This window comes from Mangifera indica, chromosome 5 (assembly GCF_011075055.1).
Source record: "Mangifera indica cultivar Alphonso chromosome 5, CATAS_Mindica_2.1, whole genome shotgun sequence".
Classification (NCBI taxonomy): Eukaryota; Viridiplantae; Streptophyta; class Magnoliopsida; order Sapindales; family Anacardiaceae; genus Mangifera; species Mangifera indica.
Window position 1 is genome coordinate 17,012,823 of NC_058141.1, and position 19,436 is coordinate 17,032,258.

Here is a 19,436-nt window from a genome sequence, read left to right on the forward strand (position 1 = left end):
GTCGTTCCTTCCTCTCCGACAACCTCCAAGCGACGCTTCTTCCTCTCCGGCGTGGCCTCCTTCCTACGGTTGTCCTAGGCACGGGCATCGACGAAGACAATTCGTCTTCGTCAAAGATGAAGACGAGGTCTTCATCGATGATGAAGACTTTTCGTTGACGAGGAGTCTTCGTCGTCGATGAAGACCTCGTCTTTGTCTCTGGACGAAGAAGCGTCTTTGTCTCTGGACGAAGACGCGTCTTTGTCTCGACGAAACACGGTCGTCTTCGTTGACAATCGTACCCAAGATAACTGCCAGAAGGAGGTCGTGCCAGAGAGGAAGAAGCATCACCTGGAGGTTGTCGGAGAGAAAGAAACGACATCGAAAAACTAACTCCAAAAAATTGAAAACCCTAGGGGTGAAAATGTTGTTTTTTAAAACTTAAGTTGAGGGAAATTATTAGTTTTTAAGGTTTAGGAAGGAAAATAAAATCAAATTTAAGTTTATTTTTAATAATATAGACAAAATGACGATTTTACCTTTGAAACCGTTAATTTTAACTGGTTATGGATGAGTAAATGAGATTTTCAAAGTTAATTGAGGAAAACTTGAGAAAACAATATACCTTAGGTGGGAAATAGTCCTTTGGGCTTTTTAAAACTGTGATATGATTCTAGACAAGGCGAGAAATCGTACTAACCAAATTTTGATATCTCATAAAAAGTTTTTTTTTCACTTAATCACTTAAATTAATCTTTAGACCATCATAGTTTTATTTTGTCTATATTAATGAAGATTAAACAAAATCTAATATGATAATATTTGATATGGTTTAATCGAAAATATATCTCATCTCTGGTACTCAGATGATCGTCATGTTTTGAGGGGCTAACTTAAGCCATGGATTATTGAAGGCAATCTTCTACTTATAGACTCAAAGAGCAAAAGAAAACAACAAAGCTTGCCCAATAACAACAAACTATACAGATGTTTATATAGAAAACAATGAAAGACATTGTCACTAAACCATGGCTCAAAACAATGCAAACTAATATTTTTGATGCCAGAGAACTTTGGAGCAGCAGCCTGGAAGCTTTGGAGATAAGGCAACAGAGTTGAAGTTGTCTGGTAGGCTCAGCTACACTTTTGAAAGAGCCCACTCCATGCAAAAGGATTCACTGCTCAATTTGTTTAGAGTTATACAAATTTGTATAGACGTATTAATGTGTTGTTATAAAATTATATATTATTTTATTTTTAATTTAAAATTATTTAATTATATATTAATATATAAATTTATATTTATTATTTATATACATATTTTTGTTAATTTGGTTGTTATAAATCTTATTTTATACTATTTCAAATGTTTAGGGAGTACTCAAATTTTATAGTATAAATATTTATGTGTAAAAAGTATAATAAATTTGCATAACAAAACCCAAAAAGTGATAAAAATTTGATTTTTCCTATAAAATATGAAGATTTCTGAAATTTGACACACTAAAAACACAACATTGGTGATTATTTAAGAGAAAGCTACGAGAACAGGAATAAGAAAGGAGTGATATGAAATCAGAACAAAAAGAAAAGAAAAAAAGACTAAAGGATTACTAAATATACTTCATATCTTTCATTACTTCACAAAAAAAACTTAATAAAGTTTCAAAGATACATCAATATTTTTATGCATGAATCACAAGAAACCTTTCCTCCAGCATTTTGATGTCGTCCTCCATAGAGGAGATAAAAAATGTGAGGATGTTATTATCGAAATAAACTTTAAACGGTGCGTTTCCTGATAACCCATCTTTTTACGCCATTAACACAACTCAACTCAACTTGTTTCTTGTGCTTATACTTTCCCAACTCAGTTTACTTAGTGGGGTACAAGTACAACTCACAGCAGCACATTATTTTTATTATTATTATTTATTTTTTTCATTCTAACACCTTATAATAGACCACCTGTGTAAGGCACTCCGGTTTGTGGTAACCAAACATCCCCATCAATGAAAGTGGAGACAGTGAAGTTTGCGGCAACTGTAGCATTAATGACGTGGTAACCAGGCCACTTGACCCTATCGCTGGTGTTTGATCCAGGTCCTGTGTTATCATACTCCGCATAATATAACGTACTTAGAGCAAAATCTCCACTCCATTCATGCCAACCAGCAAGATTTATCAAACTACCCATATAAGATTGCATATAAACAGTCCTCGAGTACTCTTTCCATGGTCTCCCCAGATATGTATTCACCTTTTGATTGCTCGAAGCCAAATCAGCTGCTGCTCTAATTGAGCAATTCTGAATCGATGTGCCTGTATTCTGGTTTGGGTCGGTCCGACCTTGTGCGGTGATGGTGTTAAATTGTCCGCTCATCGGTAGCTGCGGATATATGCTGCAATTTTGGAAAACAACTGCAGCGTTTCCAAAAATGAAATCAACCGTTCCATAGATATCACATTCGCTATAGAATTGCCGTAGAGAGTGTGTGTATAAGGTATCTTGGTATGCTTGGAAGCTGCAGCGATAAAATGCAGACAAATCTGCCCCACTGCGAAACGCGACAGCCTGGTGCTTGACTGCTCCTCCTGTGTTGCGGAAGGTTATGTTCACTGCAATAAAGTTGGGTGCCACCACGGCTGCAATTTTGATCGCGAAATAATTAGACCATTCTCGTTGTTCTTAGTTAAAATGATAATAATAATAATAATAACGAGAACGTGGAGAAATCTGGGGAGTAATGCTCACCAAAGGTTGCAGAATTGTAAGTAGTCCACCCGTCAACAACACTTCTGTTGCCAGTGATCACCGTTTGATTGATGCCGGCTCCCATCATCATCAAATATTCCTTGTTCATCGCAATGGAAACGTACTCTTCATAGATACCCGCTTTGATATATATCAAGAAGTAGCCATTGGTACCATCAGTATTGTTTGGAGCGGCATTAACAGCATCACTGATGGTGGAGAAATTTCCAGTCCCATCCTGACTCACTATAACTATATCGCTCACCAACACTTCATCAGTGGTTTGGAGAAGTTTGCTTCGGCTCACGGACTCATAAAGAGCCTGATTTTGACTAGACATTTTCAATGGTAAACGTCCGTTTGTAAAAAGACGTTGCTTCCTTGTAGGCTGCCATGCGGCTTCTTTCTTTTTAGGAACCCACCCTGTTATAAAAAGGGCAAGAGAGACACTGTAAAGTTTTGTGTCATTAGAGAGAAAGGCTGACACACCACTCTTCACGCTTGAAGGAGAAGAAGTTTCTTCCAGGCCATTCAAACAAGTCTGTAAGTTTGTTAAAATGGCACTGAGTAAGCTATGCACATAATGGGCTTTCATGGTAGGTAAGGTTTTACTAGTCTTATTGACAGCTTGATAAGAGCTATAAATAAAGTCGATATTATAGCCAGCTAGTGTTCGGCAATCTTCTAGAGCACGGATAGCTGGTTTTGATAATGCTGGCCGGCGTTGAAGATATTTATCAACTAAGCTCACGAACTTTTGAGATCGGTTTAAAGCTTTACCGAAGAGGTATCGGCCAGAAGTGTAGACATCTGTGGTTTGGTTAGGGAGAACAGATTTGCAATAGGAAGGGTCTCGAGCGGATTTGCAAAGAGTTTCTCGTGAGACAGGATGATTCAGTTGAGCCACAACTGCTGCACAAGATTGATTGGCAAAGAAAAGAAGACCAATAAGAATGTGTACTGTTACGAGAAAGAAAAGCTTAGAAGCCATTGTCTTAAACAAAGGAATGAGCGAGCTAGACGTAGTTTGAGTGATTTGTGTTTCCACTTAGAAGTATACTTATAGCATGGAGGGAGAAGTAGCTTTGGTTTTGTTGCGTAATGATAGGAAGAATAATGGATAGACAGAGACGGCAATTTGTGAAAGAGATGTTATTCAATTCACCCTAAAATTATATGCCGACACCTTTGCTTAAACAATTGGTTTTGCTGAAAATATGTCGAGATATTATTGAATATTATTTCATCTAACAAACTAATTATATACAATGTATTAATATAGCATTGTTTTTCCATTTATTATATATTCCTTGTTCATAATTTATACCTTCCATTCCCATCGCAAAACATAGAGGAAATCACCTTTTCCCACTCAAAGTTTGACTTTCGAACACTTTTCCTTCCCTAGTTCACATAAATTACATTTTTATCTAAAATTAAGGATAAATAACACTTTTTTATTTAAAATTAAACCCGTTTAATGAAATATCAATATTATGAAATAAAATTATTATTTTATTTTTTAAAATTATAATAAAACTTTAAATTAATTAAAATTAAAAATAACTTCCTAAATATTGAAATTGTATAAAAAGCTTCTTATTTCCATTTCCCTTCATCTTTACCCTTTTTTCCTCTATTCTTATAGGCAATGACGTTTTTGTCTTAAAATTGTAAAATAGGGGGCAAACTATAATTTTTGAAAATATTAGATATCTTTTTAAAAAATTTTGTGAGGTTATTGAAAATTTAGAAAAAGTTTCAAGATCTTTTGAAAATTTTTAAAATATCAATTTACCCCTAATAATTTTAAGAATGACGATACACCTCCAAATAATTAAACATAATGCAAGAAATTATAAGTGTAAATATCATATTACAACTATTAGGGTTGTTTAATAGTTTTAAAATATATAAGCGTTTGAAAATATTTCAAAGATTAATTTGTGAATTTTTAAACTTTTTAAAGGTTAAATTGTTGCGTTTAAAATGTTCAGGTCTAATAAAAGTCTGTTGTTTTTTACTTTTTTTTTTTTAAATTAATATAGGATCATAAAATTTTTATTTTATCCTTACATTATCAATTCTTTTAATAGAGTTTGATTTTGAGTGAAAAAATGTTATTTATACCAATAAAGGGTGGAAAATATTTTCAAGCCAATCCTTGGGCAAGAAAATGTCATTTAGTCTAAAACAAACTCCTGGTTATGAATTAATACAAATACATTTTATCATTTTAAGCGTATATATTGCCCGAAAAAGCTTTAAGATATAAATAGATGTCAATTAATCTGCAGAGTAATATTATATGTATATATTTTTTATATATAATTTAAGTACATAAATGATATATTATTATATAATTAAATATTATTTTATCAATTAAAGGTGAAAAATGTTTTTAAGCCAATCCTTGGGCAGGAAAATGTCATTTAGTCTAAAACAAATATATATAAATATAAATAAATAAATACATATAAATATAAATAAATATATATATATATATATATAGAGCATGCCAATTAATATTGAGAGTAATACTAATTATTATCTATATATATTTTAATATATAATTTAGTAATAATATGTCATCATATGATTGAGTATTATTTTATTTTTAATTCAAACATATAATAATATATTGTTTATATACTTCAATTATATAATAAAAATATATAAAATTTTATTTTAAATAATTTCTTCAACTGACTATCAATGGGGCATTAATTTTGATTAAAATGTCCATACCACTTAAAAAGGAATATTTATTAATTAATACATATCCTGACATAAGAAATCTAATAGATGCAATGCTGAAATGGCAATCCATAAAACTAAAAAGGAGCTAAGTTAAACTTAATAGATTTTATATGATGCCATGCAATGGACGATGATCTTGATCTACAATTTAATAATAGTTATAGCTTGAACTTTTTGTATGGCGTTAGGATTAATAATATAATTTACCAATTACATTATCAAATATGAGTAATATTGTATGTATTTATTTTTAATACATATTTATATATATATATATATATATATAATATATTATTATGGGATTGAGTGATAATTTATCTTTAATTTAAATTATTTATTTATATAATAACATATTATTTATATATATAAATTATTTATATATAATTTTATTAATAAAATATATTTTGGGTGGGTACTTAATATAGTTTACTTGTTGATTGTGGTGGAAATTAAAATCAAGGGGTGTAACCTAAGAAAAATTAGCCCAGAAAAGAAAGACGCTGGCTGAAACGTGATTGAGGTCAAGTAAATTTGTGTGAGCCGTTGTTTGTCAAATCTAGAAGGTCGATCCGAGACCAACCAACCACCGCATAATTTGAAGTTATGTATTTCCCGCTAGTGTGCTTGTGTCGGGCCAATGTAGTTGGTAAGGGCATATTGTTATTAGATTTTTCTATTCCAATTGATGTGATCCTAAAGTAAATTTTGGGGTCACAGTTAAAATAATAAAGTAAATTTTTTATTAAAAAATTATTTGTATTAATAAAATATTTATTAATCAATATTTTTATAATTATTATTTTTGTGATTTTATTTTTTAAAAATATTATAAAATGATTTTATTATCAATACTATTAAATACATCATTTTCTATATAAATAATAAGGATTAGATTTAAATTAAATTAGCTTAATATCAAAAACCAGTTCAATTTGGCTCAAATTCGTTTAATTTGAATTCAAACCAAATTTAAGTAAAAAGATTTGACTTGTTTTTTAAATCGAACGAAGCTTGAGTTTTGGTATTCAACTTAAGTTTGACTCAAATTTATAAATCAAATATATAATTTGGATTTATAACTTAAGTTTGATATGAATCCATAGTTTAAATTAATAATTTAAATTTGTAACTTGGATTCATAATTTATTAACAAAATAGTATTATTTTATTCAAAAATAGGTAAAACGATCTTATTTTATAAATAAACCACAAACTCAAATCATAAATTCAATCCACAATTTGAGCTATTGATTTGAATCATAAATATAAACTAAACCAAATTAAATAATTTTTTTGTCAAATTGATTTCAAACCATCCAAATTTTGGTTTGATAAAATTAAATCAAACTATTTTTTATTTATATCGAATTTAAAATAGAAAGTGTTTAAATTTGATTTAATTTATATTTATCTCTATAAATAATTGAGCTAAAAAAATTTATTAAACCTGACATAAATTAAGAATTTTTTTATAAAATTGAAAGAAAGTCGAATTTAAATTTTTCTAATTTTATGCTTTTTTTTTTTTTTAATTTTTCCCTAAATCCGCCAGTGAGGCCGGTGTCTCACGTACACGCTAAACATGGTTAAATTGTTTTGACGTTTGATAACGACATGACACAACAAAATAAAATTAACCAACATGATACGGTGGATCCATCTAATATCCTCTTGTTTTATTATTATTTATAAGAATCAATCGCCACTTGGTGGATCTGATCCCTCTTGCTTTATCTATCACAAATCAATTAGTCATGTTCTTCATTAAAGTTAAAAGATCACAAAATCTAAATCACATTTTCTTGATGAGATGTTTTGGTTATCAAATGTAATACGTAACGCAATTCTAAATCTTATACAAATTAAACTAAGATAATATTGATATAATATAAAATTATGATATCTATTACTATGTAACATTAATAATATAAAAAAAATAAATAAATAAGATTTAGAATTTTTAACATAATTTAATTTAATAATAAAAAATTTTATGTTAATGATATATTTTTCTCATTGTTATCATGACATGAAATTTCTATGAAAATTCAAGGATGTATAATGAAAAATGAATATTTTTTATTGTGGTCTTACAACGGTTGTAATGACTCTAATACCACCAACCCTTTGGTCAATATTTTGAAGAATTTTAAAAAGTTGAATACTTTCCGCCAGCCAACTTAACTTGAAAATGTTCAACTATATTAAATTATAATTTTGTTATTAAATATTTATAATAATTATCATTTTGAGAAAAAAGGTAACGAGGGATAATGAAGAAAATAAAAGTCAAGCCTTTGTATGCTTAAATTGAATCTGATTCTAAAATAGTAATTTATATGATTATTTTATATATCGAAGTAAAGGCTTTTTTATGAAATTTTTTGATAATATGCGTTATGAGAATTAACTAATGGAATTTGTATATGTGTTTTAGACAGCAAATAAAACTATTAATTAGTTATTTAAATTTATTTTATATTTATCTGATAAATTAATATTTTATCAAAATTCACCAACAATATTGTAAGAAATTCTTTTGGTAAAAAATATTAAAACTTCAATATTAAATTAATATTTATTTTTTCTGTTTTTTTGTCTTTGCCCTCAATTTTGTATTTAAAAAAAAAACATTGGAGTCGTCAGCCAGTATCATCTTCCTCTTACCTCTATCCTTTTGCCTCGCCCTACTGCCCTCTTTTAATCATTGCTCTTGAAACCAATAAGAACAACCCACATGGTAGGCGAAAACGTGGTTTACTAGATAAAGTTTGCAATCAATCCATGGACAAAGGAACTCTGTTTCTCGAGCCTTAAGACGAGCCCTGAAAGCATTAAAACTTATGACCCTGACGAGCTTGGAATGATCGAGCTAGAAATCACATCGTCCAATGCCTCCAATACTTAGGAGTTCCTAGGGTTGGATTCGAGTCGAGCTGGCTCGAGCTCGAAATCGAGCTCGGCTCGATCGAGCTCGAAACGAACTAGGTTTCAACGAGCCCGAGCCCGAGCTCGAGCTCCAAGTTTCAGAGAAATCGAGCTCAAGCCCGAACACGAACTATAGGGCGAGCAGCTCACTTTGGCTCGCGAGCCAGTGCTCATCAAGACTCACGAGCCGGTCAGCTCGCCTTGACTCGCGAGCCAGTGCGCAAGCCAATTAGTTCGTCAAGGCTCACGAGCCGAGCAGCTCGTCTCGGCTCGCGAGCCGATTCTTATTTAACCAAAAACGGTCGTTTTTGGTTAAATATGAAGCTTCTTTCGTTATTTCATTCGCTTGTGATTTGTTTATGTTTTCCACTGCGTGTGCGTGCAGCTGCTCTCCAGTTCCAGTTCCAGAGTACAGCCCTCCGCAATCTGAAGTTCCAGCCTATTTTCTCCGTCGACATGGGTTTCTTAGGCGTTTCAGTTCAAGTCTTCTGACGTGCCAACAGAAGATTCCAGCGATCGGGGTTCTACGGCAAGAAGTTTCACGACGACGGCAATGTGGATGACAGAAATATATTTCAAGTTTGTGTTTTTCCATTTTTTCACTTTCACTTTTTTAATTTTTGGCTTAAATTGATTGAACCCAAACTTTGGAATTAGGGTTTTTGAATTGGGGGTTTCGTTGGGCAACCATAAATTTGAAGAGAGTTAGTTTATTCATAGTCGTTGAGTGTTTTTATATAAAGTCGCTATGTTTTTCATATTTAGGAAGCTCTTTTTGTGTTTTTTGGCGTTGCAATTAGAGATTTTATATATGTTTATGTTAAGCTTTTCTGGAAATTAATATTGTAGAAGAGCTTATGAACCCGTATATTTTGATGATATTATTGTATTTTGATCATATTTGTGAAAATTATTTTTCAGCTGAACAGATTTTATCTCATTCGTATACCACTTGAACGAATTGGTTCTGAATAAAGTATTGCTTTATGCAATATAAATGCAGCCCACTAAGACTATTATTATTATCGGTGATTGGTGTCAACGTATTTAGTGTTGTCTGGCAGGTGTTTCAAATTGTTATGTATTCAAGAGTCGATTACAGGAATACGCTAAGAAAATGGGACTTCAAATGCCTGTTTATGAGACTACTAAGGAAGGCCCATCTCATGAGCCTTCATTCAGATCTGCTGTGGTAGTGAATGATGTCAGATATGAATCTTTGCCTGGTTTGTTTAATCGTAAGGCAGTGGAGCAGTTAGCTGCTGAAGTTGCACTTATAGAATTAGCAAAACTTGGTCAAGTGAATCCTTCCATCTCCCAGCCTGTTGTAAGTATATATATCTAATTTGCAGATTTGAATTAACAACTGCAGTTATTGGTGGTATTCAAATTGAAAATATTCTTTATGTTCATAATGCCTATTTTTGATGTTTATCATAAGCCTTTCTTTTCCTTCTGTTTCTTAAGGAAGCCAATTGTGTTTCTTTTTTGTCTGAGTCACTGCTAACCTACTTGATTTTTTTTCTGGTACTTTTTTTTCTTGGTTGAGTGCATGATGCATTCTCTGAACTTGATGATTAACTAGGAACTAGTGGGACAAATCGATAGTTGTGTGGAACTTACAGTTAGTATTAGTGTTAATCATGTAAAAGTTGTGGCCCTTGACAACAAAACTTATTAAGACTAAAACTTGATTTTCATCTTAAGAGATGTCTAGTTATGATGATTGATATCACTTGCTTATGATTATTATACTGAAGGTCAATGTCCGATCCAGCTGGATGCTCAACTATATCCTAATTTAGCTTTATTAGGATTAAGTACCCTGGCCATGTGAGTAAATTTTGATAAAAAGGTTGTAAAGTGCTTCTATGGAATCATTTTTATTCATAAATGCTTTTCACAAAATCCTTTTTAAATTCACCCTAGCTAGGTTGTTTAACGCTTTTCAGGTTTGATTTGGTACCATTTATTGAGTTATACATGTGGGGTTAATAGTTTGATCCTCTAAAACACTTTATATAATTTCATAGTTTTGTAGCTCTGCATAAAAGTGTTTCGGTTTTTGTTTTGGACTCACTGGATTTATTTAACAGGTTCCTGAGTTTCCATCCAAGCTGTTCTTCTTCTGTGAAGTGGAGGTGAAACTCCGATAGTCCTGAGCCACATTGTCTATGAAAGGATGAAACACAGGCACCCTGAATTTGTCGAAAAATTAGAGCAACATGGATTGATTTATACAAGGGTGCTAGGGGAGGAGGATGATCCTTCATCACCTATCGGCCGTGGTTGGAAATCCACGTTCTTGACTGATGACAAGAACCTGGCTGTTATTGTAACCTTGTGTAGCCATTTTCAGCCAAGTCGAAACTGGAAAAGTTAGAACATGTAAATGTTGACATAAAATCGTGCTTAATGCCATCCAAATGTTGTTGAATCTGATCCATAATTCTTAAATATAAAGTTGCTGGTTCATCATCATCTCTGAGAAGCTGCACGGCATATCTAAGTGGATTGATGTTTAGCACTCTTCTTCTTTACCATTATTGTAAACAAGTTCTCAAATTGTACTTACTGTTGTAGCTCTTCACAGGATTAATGGTTACATTATTAGACTAACAATGTTATTAAAAAGATAATATTCATTAGATTGAAATCTTGAGCAGTGTCAAGTGTACTTCTCAGCTTTTGTTTGTCACCTTCTACTTGTTAATAGTACACAAACAACGAATTTGGAAACCCTTTAACAAGTCTTAATAATGTAGTCCCATGTCAAATAATTATTTTTTTCTATGTTTTTGTGGATTCTGCAACTCTTGGAATTTATTTAAGTTGAGCAATTCTGTCTTATTCAGCTCATCTCTCATCTCATGGGCATATTATGATAACGAGGTTAAAAAATGTTATCGAAATGATTTGTTGGTTTACAACAAGATGGATGATCAGTCTTAATTTTGGAGTACTGGAATTAGGTGCTGGCAATGCTTTTAGCCTAAACATATGATGAATCTTATTATCAAGGTCTACCGAAAAACAGTAAGAATTCATATTCTTTATAAAAGTGTTCATGATCTCGTATATTTTGAGCGGTGTATCAATCTATTGCTTCTTCGTTTGGGTTATTTTTCAAGAATCACACTTTACTGTTTTTTCTTCTCTCTCAAAATATATAAATAGATTTATTCACAAACAATGAAAATTTATTAAACAATGTTTAAATGAAAATAACATTTTGAAATTGAAATTGTGATCCTGTGAACAAGCTCGTTAGGCTCGGCTCGACAGCTCGGTTCGATGGTTCGGTTCGATAGCTCGCTCGAAAGCTCGGTTCGATGGCTCGGCTCGACAACTCACTCGATAGCTCGGCTCGACAGCTCGGCTCGGTATGTATTACGAGCCAGGCTCGTTAAAGGCTCGCGAATAGCTCGCGAGCCAACGAGCTTGAACACGAGCTGCATTTTCATTACGTTCGACAAGCTCGAGCCGTGGCTCGGCTCGAATGAACAGTTATCGAGCTGATACCGAGTTTGCCTATGTTCGAGCTCGGCTCGGCTCGAATCCAGCCCTAGGAGTTCCTCATGTTTTTGCGTAAGAACTCGAGTTTAGGCCCTGTGGTAGAGCAGAGTCTGGATGATTGCAGCTTGATGACTCTGTTGCCGCTTTAACAGCAAGTATATAAAGATGTGCGTGTTTGGTTGCAGGTAGCAATTTCTGATGCACAGGCATGCAAACGAGGATACATAAAATCTTGAAAGTGGTCGTGGGTGTTAAGTTGACTTATCAGAATAACGTCTTTCGCAAATTATGCCATAATATTTTGCTCATCATAAAGCTCTTGGCTGGTAAGTGATCACTATATCTCTGCCTTCACTGTGTATTTTTTGTCAATTCAGTAGCTCATTCTTTGCACTAAATTATTCTACCTCTAAAATTTATGTTGTAAAATATCAAATTAAATTAGCTCTAGGTTACAAACATAGCCGATGTGTCATGTTTCTAAATCCTTGATTTCTCAAAATTTATGTTCATAAAAGTGATTATTCTTCCTCTCCCCAGACTATTCTGAACATCAACTTTTAATATTAATGATTTAAAATTTGACATAATTTATTGAATTTATATCACACCTAGAAGTGATAAAGGCAGGCCACATGCCATTATCGTTATTTAATCTACTGGTCAGAGTTCAGTACAATTTGCACTTTCTTAATATTATTTTGTCAAAAACTTGGAAACTAGCTAAGAAGAATTTCGGCTTGAGCTGTGAAAAGACTGAAGGTTCCCAAGAATTATTTTAATTTGTCAACCCTGCGGTTTGTTTAAAATGATCTACTTCCATGGCATTTAGGTTTATACCTAAGAAAGTCAAATTTTATGACTTCAACTAGAGTACTAAGGGCACATATTCTCTGAATTCAAACTCCTAATATTTAAAAGATAGGACTTAAGACAAGGGATATTCAATCAAACTTGAAATAGATTACGTAATTTTTTAAGTTTTGGTAGCTATTACATTTATTTTATATTTTATTGCTGAAACAACTTGGATGAATGCCCAGGTGTACATTTGGATTGGCTTGGGTTGGGTAATACATGCTTCTTATTGTTTACTTGAAAAAAAATTTAGTGTGAAATGAAAGAAATAAAAATAAAAGAACAAACAGCTACATCGAGTTTCTTATGTCTTATAATAAACCACCTGTGTAAGGCACTCCTGTTTGCGGTAACCAAGCATCCCCAAGAATGAAAGTGGAGACCGTGAAGTTTGCGGCATCTGTAGCATTAATGACATGGTAGCCAGGCCATGTGACCCTATCGGTGGTGTTCGATCCAGGTCCTGTGTTATTATACTCGGCATAATATAATGTACTTAGAGCAAAATCTCCACTCCATTCATGCCAACCAGCGGGATTTATCAAACTATCCATATAAGATTGCATGTAAACAGTCCTCGAGTACTCTTTCCATGGTCTCCCCAGATATGTATTCACCGTTTGATTGCTCGAAGCCAAATCATCTGCTGCTCTAATAGTGCAATTATGAATTGATGTGCCTGTATTCTGGTTTGGGTCGGTCCGACCTTGCGCAGTGATGGCATTAAATTGTCCACTCATCGGCAGCCGGGGATATATGCTGCAATTTTGGAAAACAACGGCAGCGTTTCCAAAAATGAAATCAACCGTTCCATAGATATCACATTCACTATAGAATTGCCGTAGAGAATGAGTGTATAAGGTATCTTGGTATGCTTCGAAGCTGCAGCTATAAAATGTAGACAAATCTGCCCCACTGCGAACCGCCACAGCCTGATGCTTGACTGCTCCTGCCGTGTTGCGGAAGGTTATGTTCACTGCAACAAAGTTTGGGGCCACCACGGCTGCAATTTTGATCGCGAAAAATCAGAGCAAGCTCGTTGTTATTAGTTAAAATGATAATAGTAATGGGCACGTGGAGAAATATGAGGAATAAATGCTTACCAAACGTTGCAGAATTAAAAGTAGTCCACCCGTCAACAACGCTTCTGTTGCCAGTGATCACGGTTTGATTGATGCCGTCTCCTATCATCATTAAATATTTCTTGTTCTTCGCAATGGAAACGTACTCTTCATAGATACCCGCTTTGATATATATCAAGAAGTAGCCATCGGTACCATCAGTATTGTTTGGAGCGGCATTAACGGCATCATTGATGGTGGAGAAATTTCCAGTCCCATCCTGACTCACTATAACTATATCGCTCACCAACACTTCATCAGTGGTCTGGAGAAGTTTTCTTCTGCTCACGGACTCGTAAAGAGCCTGATTTTGGCTAGACATTTTCAATGGTAAACGTCCGTTTGTAAAAAGAAGTTGCTTCCTTGTGGGCTGCCATGCAATCGCTTTCTTTTGCTTAGGAACCCACCCTTCAGTGAAAAGGGCAAGAGAGACACTGTAAAGTTTTGTGTCATTAGAGAGAGAGGCTGACATACCATTCTTCACGCTAGAAGACGTATAAGTTTCTTCCAGGCCATCCAAGCAAGTCTGTTGGTTTGTCAAAATGGCACTGAGCAAGCTATTCACATCATCCGCTTTCATGGTAGGTAAGGTTTTACTAGTCTTATTGACAGCTTGATAAGAGCTATAAATGAAGTCGATATTATTAGCAGCTAGTGCTCGGCAATCTTGTAGAGCACGGACAACTGGTATTGATAATGTGGAGTGGCGTTGAAGATATTTATCAACTAAGCTCACGAATTTTTGAGATTGGTGTAAAGCTTTACCGAAGAGGTATCGGCCAGAATTGTAGACATCTGCGGTTTGGTTAGGGAGAACAGATTTGCAATAAGACGGGTCTGGTGCGGATTTGCAAAGAGTTTCTCGTGAGGCGTTTTGATTCAAGGGAGCCACAACTGCTGCACAAGATTGATAGGCAAAGAAAGGAAGACCAACAAGAATGTGCACCGCTATGAGAAAGAAGAGTTTAAAAGCCATTGTTTTAAACAAAGGAAAAAGGGAGCTAGATGGAGTTTGAATGATTTGTGTTTCCAGTTGGAGGTATATATATATATATATATATAGTAGGGAGGGAGAGTCAGCTTTGAAGAAGTTTTCGAAGTCAACTTACAACAAGATGTAATCAAAAACGCGTAACCGGGCTAGATGGATAGATAGAGAAGCCAATTTGTGAAGGAGATGTTATTCTTTTTATTATATATTCCTTTTTTTCAAACCATTCCCACCACAAAATTCAACGGTCTTAGAACATACTTTTTTTTATTGAATTAATACAATAACATTTTATTATTTTAAGCTTCCAGACGTATAGAATATGAGTAGCATGTCCAACTGGCTATCACTGGGCTGGGGAATTGATTATGATTAAATTATTTATACAAGGAATATTTAATATTTAATACATATCCTGACATGAGAAATCTAACAGATACATTACTGAAATGGCATTCCATTAAAAAAAATATATGGATTTAAGTATAACTTAATAGATTTAATATGGTTGACATTCAATGGAAGATGATTTTGATATACAATTTAATAATAGTCTACTACTTTAACTTTGCTTATAGAGTTAGGATTTTAACAAATTTCATAGTAACGGATTTAATTAACCATCTCCGGTCCAATAGACTGGATACTGGATATCCTCACCATGATTTTACATTTTATAATTGAAAATACATTTTGATTATTTGAAAATTTTATAAACTATTTAATCAATTTAATTTTTTCACCTCTAAACGATATAAGATTAATAGATAAACTTTATGTCTTTTTTATATTTTGTCAATATAAGATTTATCTAAGAATATAATATTTAATAACATAACTAAATTGTAAATTAATAATATAATTTACCAATCATTTATGTTAAGATTATATTGTTGGTGAGTATTTAATAGAGTTTATTTGTTGATTGTGGTAGAAAATAAAATCATGGGGGGGAAGCTGGCCTAATAGAAATGAACCCACAAAGAAAGAAAGTAGGTGAAACGTAGTTTAGTTGAAGTAAATTTGCGTGGGTCATAGTTTGCATGTCTAGAGGGTCTGGTAGAAAATAAAATCATGGGGTGGAGCTGGCCTAATAGAAATGAACCCACAAAAGAAAGAAAGTAGGTGAAACGTAGTTTCGTTGAAGTAAATTTGCGTGGGTCGTAGTTTGCATGTCTAGAAGGTCAATCTGAGACCAACCGCAACCAGTGCCTAATTTGGAGTTATTATGAATTTGTCCTTGCCTGCATGTGCAGGTTCAGTGTCTAGTTGATAAGGCTGTATTTTCATTGGATTTTGGATTTTGCGAGGACGACTGGATTGCAATTAAAAGTCAGCACCTCCATCGAAGTGAGGCCCACGTCTCCCGTATTTGCCAAACATGGCTGTAATTGTTTTGTTGCTTGATAACGAGATGAGTCTACAAAATAAAATTGCCCAAAATAAAATGGTGGATCCATCTGGTCTCTCTTGATTTATTATTATTATTTATTACAATCACTCTTGCTTCTGTCACACATGGTGGATCTATTCTCTGTTGCTTTTAACTATCACAATCTGTCAGCCTTGCTTTTAACTAAGTGAATTTATTTCTAGGCGGAGAATTTCTTGTTACCAAAGAATGTAAGTTTTATCTGTATTCTTAAATGTACAACAAACAAAGGATGCTTCTTTTATTGGTCTTGGAACTAGTCAGTATCGTAATTGTTCAAACAAGTTCTTCTGAAACGAGGGAGACGGGTAAACTTCATTTTCATTGTTAGCTTGATTGGGTTTCAAAAGGTAGCTAGTCAGGAACAATTCAGTGTTAAATCTTGGAGTTTTAACACGGAATTGAACTCCTGCCCACTATTCATTGTTAAGTTTTATCTGTATTCTTAAATTTAAAATCTCTTTCTTTCAACTTGTTCCATAATTTATTGCTATATCCTCTACGTACACAAAAAGCATAAATAAATTTGCTAGAAAATTACCTAAATGTCGGCTCTATTTGACCAAAACCCAAAACTTAAATTCGCTCAACTATTTCAGTCAGTCAAGACTCTCAAATGGTTTCTTTCCTCGGAGTGGCGGAAAGTTTGCATTCAAACACGTAAAACCAATTTGGTAAACATTTTAAACACACAACTTGAATTGAAGGGCCAATGAGCAGGTTGACATCTCTGTTTGCGGTTCCAGTTCATTACCTACTGCCCTGTCCAGGTCAGTCACTTAAAACACCGACATTTTTCTCTGACTCCTGCCTTTATTTTTCTTCTTTCCTAATAAAATTTGAAAATATTTATATGGCCAAAGACTATATCCTACCAAATTTTAACTCAACCTCAAAATATATTTATATGAGATACCTAAATATCCATTTATTTTTTAATTTTTATAAAAATTATTATTAAATATAAAAATAAAATCATCATTTAAAAATATATAATTTTATGTATTTTTTTTATTTTAAAAATTAATATTTCATTCTAGATCTCAACTTTAAAAAATAACATTTCTCCCCCTAAATTCTTAGGTTTTTTCTTCACACCTCCAACCATTGGCCGCAAGTGGTTAGAGGCCTCAAATTTTGTTGATTCTCATCATCCTTCATTGGACGATGCATGTCATCGAAAGGTCATTCTTTGAAAGATGAGGTCTTTGTTCGTTGTTCACTAGAGGAAGTAGCCAGATTTTAGGTTTAGTATTATTGGAGGAAAGTAAATTTTTTAAAACTAAATTTTGGAAATAAATTGTTAGTTTTTTAAACAAAAAAATACGATATAATTTTTATTATTTTAATATTACTAATAAAATAATGATTTTACACTTTAATCCCAATAAAAATTTCATAAATATTTCTTAACACACTAAACTTTAAATAAATATTTGAATTTTTTCTAACACAAATATATATTATCATTTCACTAAAACTTGGGTAGGAAATAGATATTTTGGCCTATTTATATTTTTATCACGTGTGCAGGTATCTTTCTGACACTCAGGAATCTGGATGATTGTGTGTACACACACATCGAATTAATCGGTTCTATCAATCCAATTTTAAAAGCTAAGGGGCCGATAATAACGCAGACACTAAAGACATTGAGCTCAATTAAAATTTAGCCCATCTCTGGTCCAAGGTAGCCGATAGCTCCAAAGCCTCGACACTCAATCTAAATTATTATACATGAGAAAAAACTTGTGATTGTCAGCTCGTCAAGCCCGTTACTCAATTCCTCTTCATTTTCGCAGACTTTAGATTCCGACATGCGCACATGCATTAGAGGGTAACGTAATGATCTATTGGGACCATGAAAATGGCCATAGTACTAATATGATTCAACAAATTAAACATTCACAATACTCCACTCATTGCTATACTGAAACTTGTTAAAATTATATTACTAAAAGGAGAAAAGGGTAAATGCACGTTCTTAAAATTATAATCGTGCACTAAATGATTTAGTTACTATGAGCTATATATACGTTCATATTTTAACAATATTTCTGGTTCTGTGTATAGTAAAAACTTATTTTTACAGACCTGTAACTAATTTTACTAAGATTGTGAGTAATAGAGTTGTTTTTTCTTTTTATTTGTACTCAGTATTATAAGATTTTTGATAGATTTTCAAGAAAAGAGAATATATAATTTTTTTGTGTGTATAAAATCTGTAAATTTGGTTATTTCTTTTGAGTTTTTGTGTTATCTTTTTTATCCTGAATAATGAGTCTAAATTGTACTCCAATTTTGTTCAAGGGCTGGTGGTTTTCTCTTTTAGTTAACATTTTTTTCCTTAGAAAAAAAAAAAAAGAAAGAATAGCAACGATCTACGAGGCAAAAAGTGCCACAAGGGACAAGTGACAAACGACAAAAGAGGAGCGATAAGGTTAGCCAATGCCATCATGCCCACAAGAAACCGACACAGTGACCTGTGGCCCTGTTAGGAAGCTTGTGGTCTCGTCAGGAAGCATGAAATTGTGCCATCACGTTACACCAACAAGAGAGCAATGAAAATTAGTTACTTGAAGTGCATGGCAGAACAACTTGAAAGCTGCAACAAAATTTCCCCACTTTCGAAACATGTAAATTTTATACAAGGACATGACAATCAATGAATTTATTGAGCGGTATTTTTCATACCAAATCTTCTCTACGAACCAGTATATTATTTTTCTTTCTCTGTTCTCCCTATAGACCGGCTTTACATTGCTTTAACTAGCTCATGTTAATTGAATTGCTCATTATTTCTACTCAAAATAGGTCATGCATGGCCGGGATATTCATCTTAATTTATAAATAAATAATATATTATCATACATTTAGATGTTAATTTATATTTAATTTAAAATTATTTAAATCACATAATTTATATATAATAATTTATTATCTATATACTTAATTATAAAATAAAAAATATATAATTATAACATTATTTTTATTATCTTAACCTCAATAGTTTCAGAGAGTATTGTACGATCGAGTGCACACAATTTGAATGTTAAAAGAGTTTAAATTTAAGTACTCCGATATCGAGATTATATT

The 19,436-nt window shown here is 32.9% G+C and overlaps 3 protein-coding genes and 1 long non-coding RNA gene across 4 annotated transcripts; 2 read left to right on the top strand and 2 right to left on the bottom strand.

Moving 5' to 3' along the window:
• Positions 1 to 1,589: 1,589 nt before the first annotated feature.
• Positions 1,590 to 3,783, bottom strand: LOC123215606 (probable pectinesterase/pectinesterase inhibitor 7). The gene is made up of 2 exons (XM_044635775.1): positions 2,735 to 3,783; positions 1,590 to 2,625 (listed from the first exon to the last, which is right to left on the bottom strand). The coding sequence occupies exons 1-2, from the start codon at positions 3,723 to 3,725 to the stop codon at positions 1,934 to 1,936; spliced, it is 1,683 nt and encodes a 560-aa protein (XP_044491710.1). The 5' UTR covers positions 3,726 to 3,783; the 3' UTR covers positions 1,590 to 1,933.
• A 4,341-nt stretch (positions 3,784 to 8,124) lies between these two features.
• Positions 8,125 to 10,752, top strand: LOC123216141 (double-stranded RNA-binding protein 1-like). Its single transcript, XM_044636509.1, has 3 exons — positions 8,125 to 9,001; positions 9,487 to 9,749; positions 10,519 to 10,752. Exons 2-3 carry the CDS (start codon positions 9,540 to 9,542, stop codon positions 10,576 to 10,578), a joined length of 270 nt encoding a protein of 89 aa, XP_044492444.1. The 5' UTR covers positions 8,125 to 9,001; positions 9,487 to 9,539; the 3' UTR covers positions 10,579 to 10,752.
• A 1,242-nt stretch (positions 10,753 to 11,994) lies between these two features.
• On the top strand, positions 11,995 to 13,085 carry LOC123216142. Its single transcript, XR_006502195.1, has 2 exons — positions 11,995 to 12,264; positions 12,982 to 13,085. It is a non-coding gene; the product is annotated as an uncharacterized LOC123216142 (long non-coding RNA).
• Positions 12,906 to 14,974, bottom strand: LOC123216138 (probable pectinesterase/pectinesterase inhibitor 7). The gene is made up of 2 exons (XM_044636507.1): positions 13,900 to 14,974; positions 12,906 to 13,799 (listed from the first exon to the last, which is right to left on the bottom strand). Exons 1-2 carry the CDS (start codon positions 14,891 to 14,893, stop codon positions 13,108 to 13,110), a joined length of 1,686 nt encoding a protein of 561 aa, XP_044492442.1. The 5' UTR covers positions 14,894 to 14,974; the 3' UTR covers positions 12,906 to 13,107.
• Positions 14,975 to 19,436: the final 4,462 nt, after the last annotated feature.

What these genes read in the sequence shown, in the direction of transcription:
- LOC123216141 (XM_044636509.1), top strand. Translation starts at nt 9,540, where the DNA reads ATGGGACTTCAAATGCCTGTTTATGAGACTACTAAGGAAGGCCCATCT. An exon ending in CTTCCATCTCCCAGCCTGTT is followed by an intron (nt 9,750 to 10,518) that starts GTAAGTATATAT and finishes TTTATTTAACAG; the next exon opens with GTTCCTGAGTTTCCATCCAA.
- LOC123215606 (XM_044635775.1), bottom strand. Translation starts at nt 3,725, where the DNA reads ATGGCTTCTAAGCTTTTCTTTCTCGTAACAGTACACATTCTTATTGGT. An exon ending in TTACAATTCTGCAACCTTTG is followed by an intron (nt 2,626 to 2,734) that starts GTGAGCATTACT and finishes TCAAAATTGCAG; the next exon opens with CCGTGGTGGCACCCAACTTT.
- LOC123216138 (XM_044636507.1), bottom strand. Translation starts at nt 14,893, where the DNA reads ATGGCTTTTAAACTCTTCTTTCTCATAGCGGTGCACATTCTTGTTGGT. An exon ending in TTTTAATTCTGCAACGTTTG is followed by an intron (nt 13,800 to 13,899) that starts GTAAGCATTTAT and finishes TCAAAATTGCAG; the next exon opens with CCGTGGTGGCCCCAAACTTT.